Source organism: Schistocerca americana, chromosome 1 (genome assembly GCF_021461395.2).
Source record: "Schistocerca americana isolate TAMUIC-IGC-003095 chromosome 1, iqSchAmer2.1, whole genome shotgun sequence".
NCBI lineage: Eukaryota > Metazoa > Arthropoda > Insecta > Orthoptera > Acrididae > Schistocerca > Schistocerca americana.
In genome coordinates, this window is record NC_060119.1 from 361,207,869 (window position 1) to 361,223,460 (window position 15,592).

The 15,592-nt window shown below is 38.3% G+C and overlaps 1 protein-coding gene across 2 annotated transcripts in view; it reads right to left on the reverse strand.

Annotated features, from left to right (window-relative positions):
• Nucleotides 1-15,592, reverse strand: part of LOC124600024 (PAS domain-containing serine/threonine-protein kinase) — a 218,715-nt gene that overhangs the window by 85,633 nt on the left and 117,490 nt on the right. For both annotated transcript variants that reach the window (XM_047136127.1, XM_047136126.1), the window contains exons 9-10: nucleotides 978-1,115; nucleotides 767-883 (exon numbers count right to left, since the gene is read on the reverse strand). In XM_047136127.1, coding sequence (XP_046992083.1) covers nucleotides 767-883; nucleotides 978-1,115 — 255 coding nt within the window. The remainder of the gene's footprint in view (nucleotides 1-766; nucleotides 884-977; nucleotides 1,116-15,592) is intronic.

Genomic DNA, 15,592 nt, shown 5'->3' on the forward strand with positions numbered 1-15,592 from the left:
ATACAATAAGACACTAACACTAAGTTAATGGTGATTCATGAAGCAGAGAGCATGAAACAACTGTGCAGCAAGAAGTAAGTTTGACACAGAAGTTACTGTTCGTAGTCTGCATGAGATGACACACAAATCAAAAAACACCAGCCCTACTGGCCAAGCTTTCAGGGGACTGAAGCAAGGAAGATTTCATGAATTTGAGCAACAAGTTGCTCAGTATGAGCATGAGATAAGCAATGAAGGCGACTTCCTGCAGCATTTAAGGAAAAACAACTTACATAGCAGTGTCATATAAACAGTCTAAGAAAATAGCACATCTGTTTGCTAGACACATACACAAACATCGTACTACTTCCCAATGGCATAACATCACAACTTCACGTAATGGAAATTGTTGCAAGTAGGCCTTTTAAGGCTCACCTGCATGGTTGTTAAAAATAGTAGTGCCATACCCTACTCATTTAGATAGTAAGCAAAAAAAGAAACTGAAAATAAAAATTAATGTAAATCACTTCTTTCTGTTTATTTTGTTTCTACTTGTATTACCAAAATTTGGACGATCACCAAATGCCATAAGTTTTTTTGTCAGATACTTTATATCTAAAAAAGTAAATAAGTTTGTACTTTAGATTAGTCATATTACACTAAAAATAAAATAAAACTTTATTGAAGGGCCTCACCTGCCCCCCCCCCCCCCCCCCAAAAAAAAAAAGAAGAAGAAAAGGTGAGGGATCGTCCTACAGTTATGTAAATTGAACCGAAGAAATTTTACCTGTCCAATTAGCTCAGACTGTGGGTACCCGAACATCATGTGAGTAAAATGATGGTTACAGCTTTCCACTACCCCATCTTCTGCCAATACAACTAAGCCACTCATATTTGCAAACACCTGAAAACAAAGTTACACACAAATAAATCATTCCAATAAATTATGTTATTTCCAATGTTATACATCTCAGTAGACTCCTTACAATCCAACATACCCATATAGTGAGTTTATAACATTTCCTGATCCCACTGTCTGCCTCTCCATCTCCTTTCGCTTCTTCTGATATGCGAATACATACAGGGAATGTCGCTCCTTCTCGGGTACGTCCTGTGGCTTTCTGCTTCTTTACATCCTAAGGGTAAAAGAAATCCTCAAATATATTCTAACTGTTGGTAAAATAAATAAGTTTGTAACAGACTTTATTTAATTTTACATGTTGAAAGAAGGGGCTCCATTTGCAATGCAAATAATGCGTTTGAATATTGATCTAGCAATGTATTCATTTACCAATAGCAGACTTTTCTCTTCTTTCATCGTTAACTTCTTTCTGTCACACCACCTGCTCCCTTTCAGAAAATGTTACTGAAGTTCTATCTGGTCATATATTCTCCCGTTTACAAATTCTCTTTTTAGTTACCCATAGAGGTCTGATTACAGATTTTCTTTTCTTTTTTGGCGGGGTGGGAGTTGGGGGAAGCAGAATACTAAGTAGTTTCAGTTAGCACCATAATGTCAGAAGATTACAACAAAATTAAAAAAAATGTTGTGAGAATACTTTTTCCTTAAAATTAATTTATTTAAAACATTACTTGCTAATGAACAGCTATGAAGAAAATACAGAGACAAATCAAATCAATACACTGTTTGAACACCTCGACTCCAAAACATAAGACAGCTCATTTATGTTCTAATTTGCCATGCAGAAGTGCTTCACAATGCAGGCTTTGCAACCACAAAAACTCTCAAAGTTGTTGAAACCTTTTAAACATTATTGTATAGCAAACCAGCAACAGTTTGAAAAACAGTATGAGATGACAACCAAAGACTGCTTTGAAACTATTAATCTATTACTATTATTATTGTTTGTTTCACATCTGGAATGATAGCATAATGTCTTCTACATGTAGGAAGTATGAGAGAAAGAAAGGGGAAAAAACTTATTGAAACAGTACATCTAATGCAAGAACCGGTTATTGTGGTACTCTTCTTGGGTTAGCAGGCAGATCTAAAAATCTACTTGACACAATAGTTCAGTGGTCCAGCTGCCTGCCATCTTCAGAAGAGATGCTGTTGCTAAGCCATACTAAACTAATGCAAACATGTAAAGAGATGGCTCAAAAAATATTTCAAGTCTTGGGCACTGAAGATAGCAACTTTAAAACGAATCTGTTTTTGGATTACACTAATGACATGTTCATGATCTGGCCATACGTATCAGATGTTCCAACTCTTGACAGGAACATTTTAATTGCCTTAACCTCAGCATCAAATTAATGATCAAACTAAAAAAGTGATGGAAAGCTCCCAATTTTTGATGTAATGGTCAACAGAAGTGATCAGCTGCCGTCCACTGTACAAATGCGATGGAAACTTTATACAACATTGGAACGAAGCTCATATATCCTCTTTGATACCAAAATCTTAACACAGTCTGTGTTTGAGCAGATTGTGTATTTCAAAAAACAGACCTGCTGAATCTTAGAGTTTTGATCATCACTGGAGGCATCTGAAGATTAATTTAGATCAGCTGCTGGGAACATATGTTCAAGAATTGGGAGAACTAAGAACAACAGGTTCGATATCAAGAATTTGCCTTGGGCACTGGCCAAAATTTTGGGCTTACGAAGGATAGAACATACAAATAACCTTGTCACTGAGGGAAATGTTATATAAAAACAGATTTGGCTACAGAAGTTATGATAACCTTCCACAACAGTAACTTATTCTTTCCAGCCTTTACTACTGGGTGGTGTTATACAGAGTAAAACGATATAAGGTTCCAAAAAAATCCTGTTAGTAGAACACAAGTAATTGATTTAAAACATCTAGTAACTTGTTTGTCGACTTCCTATGGTTGTCCCATGGAGGAAAAATGGAAGGAAGAAGAAAGTTCATCTTGGGTAAATGTTTTTGGAAAATTAGACACTGGAGAGCTCACACGGATTACACACTACTTGTGGAAACATAATGCACAGTAGACCGGGAGAATTCATTGAATAGTATCAAAACACAAAACACTACGGGGTGTCTGCTCCACCCCTCCCCTCCCGTGTCCGGCCATTCGGATTTAGGTTTTCCGTGATTCCCCTAAATCGCTCCAGGCAAATGCCGGGATGGTTCCTTTGAAAGGGCACGGCCGACTTCCTTCCCTAATCCGATGAGACCGATGACCTCGCTGTTTGGTCTCTTCCCCCCAAAACAACAACAACCACCCCTCCCGAAACACAGGTACACTTACGTCAGCAATCGGTTCATGTTACTTACTGCTGCACGTACTGAGCACGAGTCACAAACACAGGCAACTTTGGCTGACAATGCGTAGAACATACATAGGAAGCTGAGAAACAAATTCTGGGGCACATCCATGAAGATCCTACTCAGAGAACTAGAAGCATCGTCCGCCAAATGAGTATATCACACACTGTAATTCATTGCTCTTTGAAACAGGAGATTTCCCTCTGGGACAAGAATTCTCAAGAGAGGTCTTTGTTGGGAAGTGCACAGCATGATTTTGTGTAATTGCTCGTCACAGATTAAGCACGTTTCACTTGCAACAGAATAACTAAATTCCATAACCGCACCAAGTAGTAGCAACACATTTTCAGTGCCACTTTTCTGTGAACGTATGGGCAGATTTAATTGACGTATTACGTTATTGGGCCTTAAGTTTTACCTGCTCGATTGACTGGCAACAATTACCGAACGTTTCTAGAAGAGACATTGAAACCATATTTACTGGAAAATATTCCATTAGCAATAAGTCATAATGTGACTACTCCACCCCTCATTGGCCACAGAATACGAAGGTTTTTGAATAGACAATTTCCAGGGCGATGGATAGGAAATTTTGGTTCAAGTTGACGGTCAGTGTGCAGTCCTGCTCTAAATCCACTGGATTTTTACTTTTGAGGTCATACGAAGGAACTGATTTACACTCAGCAAATATATAATGTGGACAACTTACGCTGGGGATTTTCGATGCTGCCAGTATCATGAACGCAAATATGCATGTATGTGACTAAGTGCCACGAAACTGGTTTTGCTGTAATGAAGCATTTGTCGAATCAAATGGCAGCATTTTGAACACTTATTGTAGTACTGGTGTAACACAAAACAAAATAATTTGGGTTTCATTTTCATTACGGTACTGTTGTAGAAAAGGAAAATAATTGAAATTTAATTTTTGTTATGGTATTGTCGTAAAAACAGAAAACAGCTGATTGTAATTAATGTTCAAAAAATTACATGGCAATTGGTTGATTTTGCACTAAGAGAAACACATTTTATTTTATATTAGCTTTTCTTTACAACCAATGACCTCCATTACTGTGATGATGTAGTAGAGAAAACATCTGATTGCACTTAACTGATTATTTATGTAAAACAAATTACACGTTCTTGACAACCCAATGACTGTTTAATTTGCTTGTGTCGGTAGTACATAGCCACTGTGCTGCATCATTGTACACATCCAATATTTACACTGCTCTGGTTCGTCTGTTGCCTTTCTCTGACCGCTGCGCTCATGTTGGTAATACACAAACAAGGTCGTGTGCCATCAGTTGATAATGTAAACAGGAATGAGTCTACTTACAAACCTACAAATATCTGTCCTTTAGGAATACAAAAATACAGAACGTGATACGATATTTCATTAAACTTTTTTATCAAACACACCAAGATGTACCATCTGTGCAATTTTGGCAGCTTATACTGTTTACACCCTGTATTTACACATTATATTGGAGAAAGCACCGATAGATTTTGACGTACATCTTGCCTATTTTCTGTGGACTATATAAGATCATTGTCTCTGCTGCTGGCATCAGTTTGCCACGACCCAGCAACAGCATCTCCCTTGAAGATGCTGGGAGAGGAGACCACTGAAATACTCTGTGAAACTGATTTTAGCATTCACCAGAAAACCCAAGAAGAATAACGCGTGCTGCTTTTCCCAGGTGTTACAAGAACCAAAGAAACTTCAGAATAATCAGGAAACATCTGCAGAAACTGCCACTAAATTCTGTGTGTCAAGCAAAGGAACTTGTAAAATGTGGGTGGTTATAATATAACACTGAAATAACAGGCTAGCAGAAATCTTTTAGTAGTAACCGTCATCCAATATAAGTAAGATACAAATAATGTTATAGCAGTCACTGGGTTGGTTGTACTTCAAGTATTCTGTCAGGAGTGAATCTGCTGCTAAGTAAAGGTAACCAAAACTAATTTGGTTACAATGAGGGACCAGCTGAAGAGGAAACCACACGAGAATTACTAACCTAACAATTATTAATTTTTACTACAGAATTTAAGATTGCCTATAATAATTAGTTGCAATTACTATTTGTAGTACACTACTGCACATGAATTACAAGCACATAAATGCTGAAAAGTGAGCAAAAGTTAACAATGTTTTGAAACAGATTTTGTCTGACATCTATATTCCTTCAATGGTTGCAACATATTTTTGCCAACAATTATAAGCACATTCACTTTTCAACGGCAAAAATACTTCAGATGAGTTGTAACTTGGGGGCATCATTCTCCTTTGATTTCAAATTTTGGGTCATCATTCTACTTTGATTTCAAATTTTACTCACTTCTTTTCCTAATACAAATCAATGACATGTCACTGAATTGTTTCATTTGTCAATGATATGTTTGTTACAGATTCAGGTCTGGTGCTGAATAAGGATACAAGTAATACATTGAAGTGTAGAATTAGTTCCCACTTTACAGTTAAACAGACTACCTTGATTATGATAAATTTTACTATTAGACTGTGAATACATGAATCGTTCTTGGCATGCATGTACTTGGAACCCTCAGAAGGCACTGAATACAGCTCATTTTGTGATCATAATATTTTCCCCCTTGAACTCCTGGTTTACTCTGCATATTCCCATACCTGTATGTCATACTGGATAAATTATTGGAGCACCTGAATCCAGATGTGAATGGTGTTTTTTGTGGAACAACATGCCACATGGATGATGGACAGTGTATTTATATACAGTGCACTACAGAACACCTTGGGAATTCTTATAACAGCATTGAAGCAAGTCTACATTCTCATGAGATTTGTTTTTAACATGCTCTTGTTTAAAAGGAGAGAACCATCTAATCAATAAAATATTCTTAAGCTCCCAGCTTCATCAAGTGGTTAAAAATCCATGAGCTTTTGGATGAGTGCTTGTCAGCCATTGTCAAGTAATAGACTGTCATGTGGTTGCTGCTGCTGTCCTTATATACTCTACTACCATCTGTGACATCATTGATGCATGTCCAGCACCATATAATGTAATATTTTTGATGCACACCTGCAGTGCCCACTTCAACCCAGTCATTCGAAGGTTGAAATGGGTACAAAACAAAATCATTACCTTGCATGGTGCCAGAGTGAGCACCAATGACATCATAGGTAGTGGCACTGCTATTCAAGGACAGCAACGAGAATTATATGATAGCCATCATTTGACAATGGCTGAGGAGCACACATCCAAAAGCTCCTGGATATTTAATCACCTGATGCATGTGGAAGGTCAAAAAAATGTTATTACTTTATATACCACAGAGGCCATTTGACCGTAAACCAGCCAATTATTAATATGAGACACTGCCTGTTTACAGGTGGTTTCCGTAAGACTTCGAGGAGGTAAGTAAGTATACATCTTAAGATTTGGATCAAAGACTTTGCTTTTAACAAACAACTGATACTTTATACAGGAGTTAAGGTCTATTTAATTGTAATTGCTACCATAATAACCTGAATGGCTGCTCAAACTTAAAGAAGTTCCCGAAGAGTTCCAGGTTTTTCCAGGCAACTATTACAAATTTTCAGGTAAATATATTAATTTCTTTCTCATATATCATGATTAAAGAAATAGTTGGGTAACAACTTGATCGTCACCACCAACAAGGAAATGGACTTCACAGCATAAAAAATTTAGAGAGTTATGTACACCTATACACCTGCACTGGTTGGTCCCTGGTTCAGAGTGGGAAATCAGCTTGGAAACCAGCTACTGGTACTACTGCATCTGATGCAGCAACGTTTTGGTCCACTCCACGCCTGGAATCTGCAGCCAACTTGTGACAGCTGTGGAACTGCTGCTATTTTACTTAGTAGTGCCGAAAAATAGTTGTGGTGCTACAATACACTTGGTATGCTTTAAGCAATTTTGTAAGGCAAATCTCCATTACATAGATCATCAACATCACAAAGGTCATGATGCTAAGGAAACTGAACATTTCTGTTCTGAGCAGCATTAGACAAGAAAACATGTATAGATAGATCCTTTGTCTCACACATACAAGTGGCTGATGTAATTACTGCCAAAGGTTTATCATTCAAACTGGTAGTAGTATGGGGAGAAAAATGTCATACGAAGCTCTTGATAAATTAAAGGGGAGGTTGGCATTACACATCACATAACTTTTCTCTGCTCACAGTTGATATATACTAGCCAATAAGCAGTTGCTTAACAGTTGTTTTTACACATTAAAAACAATATCTGTATAATTAACACACTTTGAAATACTAAGTATTTCAATTTTTTTACTTATAATGATCAATAAAATAAAAAAACAATGCTAGGTTAAAAATACAGAAAACACTGGGATTTTAAGAAATTCCCTGAGATTTTCAGGTGAAATTTAATACCCTGAGAATTCCAATTTTTCCAGAAAACAATCACCATCCTGCTAGCTTCCTAACTTTAACTGTAGAAATACAGTTCCTGCAATGAAGACTGACGATTATCAACTATTATGATGTGGCTTTTCCCAAAGCCTTCCAACTGAACGACAGGATTTCCATCATTAGTCTGACTGTGTTATCAGTAATTTTAAATTAATATCTGATGCAAACATAGTAATATTATTATGCTGTTATAATGAGACAATGTTACAATGGTATTTTGTAATAACAAACAGAACAGAGTAGAACAGATCATACCATTTTCATAAAGCAAACAGTATTAACTGACAGTCACCACCTACTGTGGCACCTTACTTACAATGACCATACGGAAACTTCATATGCAAGATTTACACCATATGAACTGCAAATCTGCCACTGATTATAAGCGCTGAAAAGGATATACATTTGTCAGAGGTCTCTCCAATAACAGAAATTGATAAGTAAGGCACATGTAAAGATAAATTATGACAGATAATCAATGAACATAATTTTTTATGTTGCAAAATACATCAGATATTCCATTGAATGCTGCATTCCTACAGCATCTAGTAAAGAGAGAATGCCATTCAGCAGAAAGTATTGGACTTTCATACAATCAATAAACTGACTAGTTGACACAATGGGCCACTATCCTAAATGGCAACCAGTTAAGAAATTTAACTGAGGTCCCCAAAACTTAACACACTGTGCAAAATGATCAGAGATCAAATAGTGACAAAATCTTTCCAAGTTCCACAATCCTATCTGTGACTAAGTCAAGCACTGTTGTTGTTGTTGTTGTTGTTGTGGTCTTCAGTCCTGAGACAGGTTTGATGCAGCTCTCCATGCAACTCTATCCTGTGCAAGCTTCTTCATCTCCCAGTACCTACTGCAACCTACATCCTTCTGAATCTGCTTAGTGTATTTATCCCTTGGTCTCCCTCTACGATTTTTACCCTCCACGCTGCCCTCCAGTACTAAATTGGTGATCCCTTGATGCCTCAGAACATGTCCTACCAACCGATCCCTTCTTCTAGTCAAGTTGTGCCACAAGCTCCTCTTCTCCCCAATTCTATTCAATATCTCCTCATTAGTTATGTGATCTACCCATCTAATATTCAGCATTCTTCTGTAGCACCACATTTCCAAAGCTTCTATTCTCTTCTTGCCTAAACTAGTTATCGTCCATGTTTCACTTCCATACACGGCTACACCCCATACAAATACTTTCAGAAACGACATCCTGACATTTAAATCGATACTCGATGTTAACAAATTTCTCTTCTTCAGAAACGCTTTCCTTGCCATTGCCAGTCTACATTTTATATCCTCTCTACTTCGACCATCATCAGTTATTTTGCTCCCCAAATAGCAAAACTCCTTTACTACTTCAAGTGTCTCATTTCCTAATTTAATTCCCTCAGCATCACCTGACTTAATTCGACTACATTCCATTATCCTCGTTTTGCTTTTGTTGATGTTTATCTTATATCCTCCTTTCAAGACACTATCCATTCCGTTCAACTGCTCTTCCAAGTCATTTGCTGCCTCTGACAGAATTACAATGTCATTGGCAAACCTCAAAGTTTTTATTTCTTCTCCATGGATTTTAATACCTACTCCGAATTTTTCTTTTGTTTCCTTCACTGCTTGCTCAATATACAGATTGAATAACATTGGGAAGAGACTACAACCCTGTCTCACACCCTTCCCAACCACTGCTCCCTTTCATGTCCCTCGACTCATATAACTGCCATCTGGTTTCTGTACAAATTGTAAATAGCCTTTCACTCCCTGTATTTTACCCATGCCACCTTCAGAATTTGAAAGAGAGTATTCCAGTCAACATTGTCAAAAGCTTTCTCTAAGTCTACAAATGCTAGAAATGTAGGTTTGCCCTTCCTTAATCCAGCTTCTAAGATAAGTCGTAGGGTCAGTACTGCCTCACATGTTCCAACATTTCTATGGAATCCAAACTGATCTTCCCCGAGGTCGGCTTCTACTAGTTTTTCCATTCGTCTGTAAATAATTCACGTTAGTATTTTGCAGCTGTGACTTATTAAACTGATAGTTCGGTAATTTTCACATCTGTCAACACCTGCTTTCTTTGGGATTGGAATTATTATATTCCTCTTGAAGTCTGAGGGTATTTCGCCTGTTTCATACATCTTGCTCACCAGATGGTAGAGTTTTGTCAGGACTGGCTCTCCCAAGGCCGTCAGTAGTTCCAATGGAATGTTGTCTACTCCCGGGGCCTTGTTTCGACTCAGGTCTTTCAGTGCTCTGTCAAACTCTTCACGCAGTATCGTATCTCCCATTTCATCTTCATCTACATCCTCTTCCATTTCCATAATATTGTCCTCCAGAACATCGCCTCTGTATAGACCCTCTATATACTCCTTCCACCTTTCTGCTTTCCCTTCTTTGCTTAGAACTGGGTTTTCATCTGAGCTCTTGATATTCATACAAATTGTTCTCTTTTCTCCAAGGTCTCGCTAATTTTCCTGTAGGCAGTATCTAACTTACCCCTGGTGAGATAAGCCTCTACATCCTTACGTTTGTCCTCCAGCCATCCCTGCTTAGCCATTTTGCACTTCCTGTCGATCTCATTTTTGAGACGTTTGTATTCCTTTTTGCCTGCTTCATTTACTGCATTTTTATATTTTCTCCTTTCATCAATTAAATTCAATATTTCTTCTGTTACCCAAGGATTTCTACTAGCCCTCGTCTTTTTACCTGCTTGATCCTCTGCTGCCTTCACTACTCCATCCCTCAAAGCTACCCATTCATCTTATACTGTATTTCTTTCCCCCATTCCTGTCAATTGTTCCCTTATGCTCCCCCTGAAACTCTGTACCTCTGGTTCTTTCAGTTTATCCAGGTCCCATCTCCTTAAATTCCCACCTTTTTGCAGTTTCTTCAGTTTTAATCTACAGTTCATAACCAATAGATTGTGGTCAGAGTCCACATCTGCCCCTGGAAATGTCTTACAGTTTAAAAGCTGGTTCCTAAATCTGTCTTACCATTATATAATCTATCAGAAACCTTTTAGTATCTCCAGGGTTCTTCCATGTATACAACCTTCTTTCATGATTCTTGAACCAAGTGTTAGCTATGATTAAGTTATGCTCTGCGCAAAATTCTACCAGACGGCTTCCTCTTGCATTTCTTAGCCCCAATCCATATTCACCTACTACGTTTCCTTCTCTCCCTTTTCCTACTACCGAATTCCAGTCACCCATGACTATTAAATTTTTGTCACCCTTCACAATCTGAATAATTTCTTTTATTTCATCATACATTTCTTCAATTTCTTTGTCATCTGCAGAGCTAGTTGGCATATAAACTTGTACTACTGTAGTAGGTGTGGGCTTCGTATCTATCTTGGCCACAATAATGCGTTCACTATGCTGTTTGTAGTAGCTTACACACATTCCTATTTTCCTATTCATTATTAAACCTACTCTTGCATTACCCCTATTTGATTTTGTGTTTATAACCCTGTATTCACCTGACCAGAAGTCTTGTTCCTCCTGCCACCGAACTTCACTAATTCCCACTATATCTAACTTTAACCTATCCATTTCCCTTTTTAAATTTTCTAACCTACTTGCCCGATTAAGGGATCTGACATTCCATGCTCCGATCTGTAGAACGCCAGTTTTCTTTCTCCTGATAAGTCAAGCACTATGCAAAAATAATCAAAGTTCAAACAGTGCCAGAATATTTCTAAGTCTCACGTAATGCAAAATATTTCAAACATCTATTGAGTACAAACAGACCACTGCTCATACAACTCTTCCCAATTCGTGCACCACTGATGTAACGTAAGGGCCTTATGTGATCACCAGTCCTTTTATGCAAGGGTAATCCCAAAAGTAAGGCCTCCTATTTTTTTATAAGTACATAGACCTGTTTATTTCTAGAATGGTTTACATCAGTTTACAGCTTGAACATTTAGCTATTTTTCTACATAATCACCATTTCTGTTGATGAATTTTTGTAGATGCTGTGGCAGTTTTTGTATGCACATGTCATACCAGCTCGCCGCCATGCTGTTCAGAAGTGAAGAAGGATGCTGCCACTGGTATGATTGTTGTTTGGTCTCAGGTGTAAAGTGGTATGCCCAGGTTTCAACACCCGTGACAATTGAGTCCAGAAAATTGTCCTGTTCAGCTGCAAGGCGGTGAAGAAATACACGGGAAGCATCAACTCGTTGCCGCATGTGGTCGTCAGTCAGCAAGCGCATGCGCACGCCTTTGGGTAGTTCAATGTTACTGTTAAAATTCTGTGAGCGGTGCTTTGGGAAACCTCAGGAACCGACGTGCAGAGATCATCCAGGGTGATCCGCCGATCTATACGCATGCTTTGCTCAACCTTCAACACTGTCTCCTCAGAAATTCACGGTCTCCCGCTCCTGTGTACATCGTGAATTTCGGTCTGACCGGCTGCAAACTCTCTACACCACTTATGAACATGCTTCTTAGCCCTCCATGCACGACTCACCCTACACTTCCGTCAATTGGCGATCGATTTCAATTGGCACAGTGTCCTTTGCGTTCAAAACCCACATAACTGCGCGTAATTCACACTTGGCTATAACATCCAACGGGGGCTCCATTCTCAACGGGGGTTCCATTCTCAAAGGCTGCCAAGACAGAGAGCCTCAGAGCGGCGTGCGCACATTTACACACAGCGTGAGAAGCACTCTAGGTAACAGTGTAACCAAATGTCACACAAACAGAGTTCTGTACTTATAAATAGGAGACCTTACTTTTGGGATTACCCTCGTACTACATTTTATGCACAGTTTGATCTAAATTCTGTTTGTGCCATACGCTGTGCACTAAAATTTCACACTATAAACATATATAGTAGTAACTTCTAGGTGCCATAGTTTGCTCTCAAATCAAAGTTTAAATATTTATAATTTGTGCTTGCAATTGTGAGAACTGTTTATTCTCATGGTACCTTTACTATTTATGGTACAAATAGAAATGGTACATCAGTTTTATGGTATTTTTTCTTCTCTTTCCATACCTGTTACTAGAGTTCACGTATATTTAATATAATTTAAATTATGGGCAAAACTATGCAAATTTCACATAAAACAATAAAAATGGATAGTAAAATAAGTTTTTGTATCTACATGGTACACTTGGTGAATAGTACTCTCTGCCAACATATACTGCCATGCTGTCAGTGTATCTGTCTCCTTTCATAAGATAGTCTGATTTCAATTAATTTTCGTCTGATTTCAATTAATTTTCCAATTAAAATGTCTCAAACAGTTTAATTATTAAAAGTTAATGATCACGTAAGTAGTTACGTCGATGCTTCTTCTCAAGACCTACAAGCTGAGTGTTCGATCTCTTTGGTGGAATAAATAAAGTTATAAATTATTTAATGCTGTAGTTTTATTATTTATTTCTGTATCACCTCTCTTATGTCATTTCCAGATCTTATATCACTGGATTCGTAATGAAATTCTCATTCATTTGACACTTTGTGCTTCCCTGTGTGGTTTGCATTGCACGTGCGAAATTAACTACACTTGACAGTTTTAATGGCTATTGGATGCTGATGTCACAATGACCTGTGAAAAACCCATGTGGTGCCATGCTGCACTCCAGGGGAAGATAGCCACTATCAGTGTCAACTGGTCACCTTTCAACCACCAGCTGGCTACTGACATGAACTCCGCTCACACTCTCTGTGCGCTCAACTTAAAACACTGCATGTCACACCATTTTGAATAATTAGTTATTAAGGAATGGACGTCTTGTATCCTCCATTTCTAAACAGCATTAACACTGTCCGAGATGCTGATACATATTCTGGATAAAATTAAATTCAACACAGACGATAAGAAGCTATCTAATTTTCACAGAAACAAATTGCAACAGAAAAAATACAATATCGTTGACTAAAACAAATAAGAAATCCAGAATACCCAAATTCCTGTAGCTATCCAACACATATTTTCAACTTCTTAGCCCCACAGTGTGCTGCAACTGGTTTATTCTGGCTTGATTTGCATCCAGTCATGAATGTGAAATAAAAATCCAATGCCTCCGTGTCTACCAACATTTTTACCACCATGCACTTATTTTAAAACTTCTAACAAGAACCACAAACCAACCACAAACCTCTGCTTGTACCAATCATGTGATCGGCATTATTGTATCAGGTGATTATAATTAAAATTTCCCTGTTTCACAAGTTAAAACACAGAAACTAATTGCCGTATGAGTACCAAACTTGGTAGCATTGATGTCAAGGATATGGGGAAGAGAAGTGGTGCAGAATTAATTCGATTGAAACACTTTTCATGGGCTGCTATGGTAAATCATACCATTACATAATGTTACCATCGCTGTTGTTGTTCTGGTCTTCAGTCCTGAGACTGGTTTGATGCAGCTCTTCATGCTACTCTATCCTGTGCAAGCTTCTTCATCTCCCAGTACCTACTGCAACCTACATCCTTCTGAATCTGCTTAGTGTATTCATCCCTTGGTCTCCCTCTATGATTTTTACCCTCCACGCTGCCCTCCAGTACTAAATTGGTGATCCCTTGACGCCTCAGAACATGTCCTACGACCCGATCCCTTCTTCTAGTCAAGTTGTGCCACAAACTTCTCTTCTCCCCAATCCTATTCAATACTTCTTCATTAGTTATGTGATCTACCCATCTAATCTTCAGCATTCTTCTGTAGCACCACATTTCCAAAGCTTCTATTCTCTTCTTGTCCAAACTAATTATCGTCCATGTTTCACTTCCGTACATGGCTACACTCCATACGAATACTTTCAGAAATGACTTCGTGACACTTAAAACTATACTCAATGTTAACAAATTTCTCTTCTTCAGAAACGCTTTCCTTGCCATTGCCAGTCTACATTTTATACCCTCTCTATTTCGACCATCATCAGTTATTTTGCTCCCCAAATAGCAAAACTCCTTTACTACTTTAAGTGTCTCAATTCCTAATCTAATTCCCTCAGCATCACCCGACTTAATTCGACTACATTCCATTATCCTCATTTTGCTTTTGTTGATGTTCATCTTATATCCTCCTTTCAAGACACTGTCCATTCCGTTCAACTGCTATTCCAAGTCCTTTGCTGTGTTTGACAGAATTACAATGTCATCGGCGAACCTCAAAGTTTTTATTTCTTCTCCATGGATTTTAATACCTACTCCGAATTTGTCTTTTGTTTCCTTTACTGCTTGCTCAATATACAGATTGAATAACATCGGGGATAGGCTACAACCCTGCCTCACTCCCTTCCCAACCATTGCATCCCTTTGAAGTCCCTCGACTCTTATAACTGCCATCTGCTTTCTGTATAAATTGCAAATAGCCTTTCACTCCCTGTATTTTACCCCTGCCACCTTCAGAATTTGAAAGAGAGTATTCCAGTCAACATTGTCAAAAGCTTTCTATAAGTCTACATTAACGTAGGTTTGCCTTGCCTTAATCTTTCTTCTAATGTTACCATTATTGCTACGAAAGGGTCTCAATATGGCGCCTGTTAGTCTGAAAGCACAGGTTTGTGTTCTGCACAGCAGAACAAAGCATGTCCATAGGTATGCTGGCTGCCTCTCTTGATATACTGCACTTCAGATCAGCACATCTCTGAATGTTTCCCCTGGTAAACCCTGTCCTCCAGGTAGCTTCACAGCCAGAAATCACAGGGAGTGAGATCAGATGGTCTTGCCAGCTAAGCATTTGGAAGTGATGGCTGATAATTTGATCATTTCCAAATGTGTTTCGTAGAAGAAGGTGAACTTTACGAGCAATGTGTGGTGGGGCCCCATTCTGCATGAAAACTGTTGAGTTCAATGTGCTTCTCTCCTTTAGAGCGGGTATGACATTTGCTGGCAAAGCATATTGCATTAGCGCTGGCCAGTCACACTGCACATC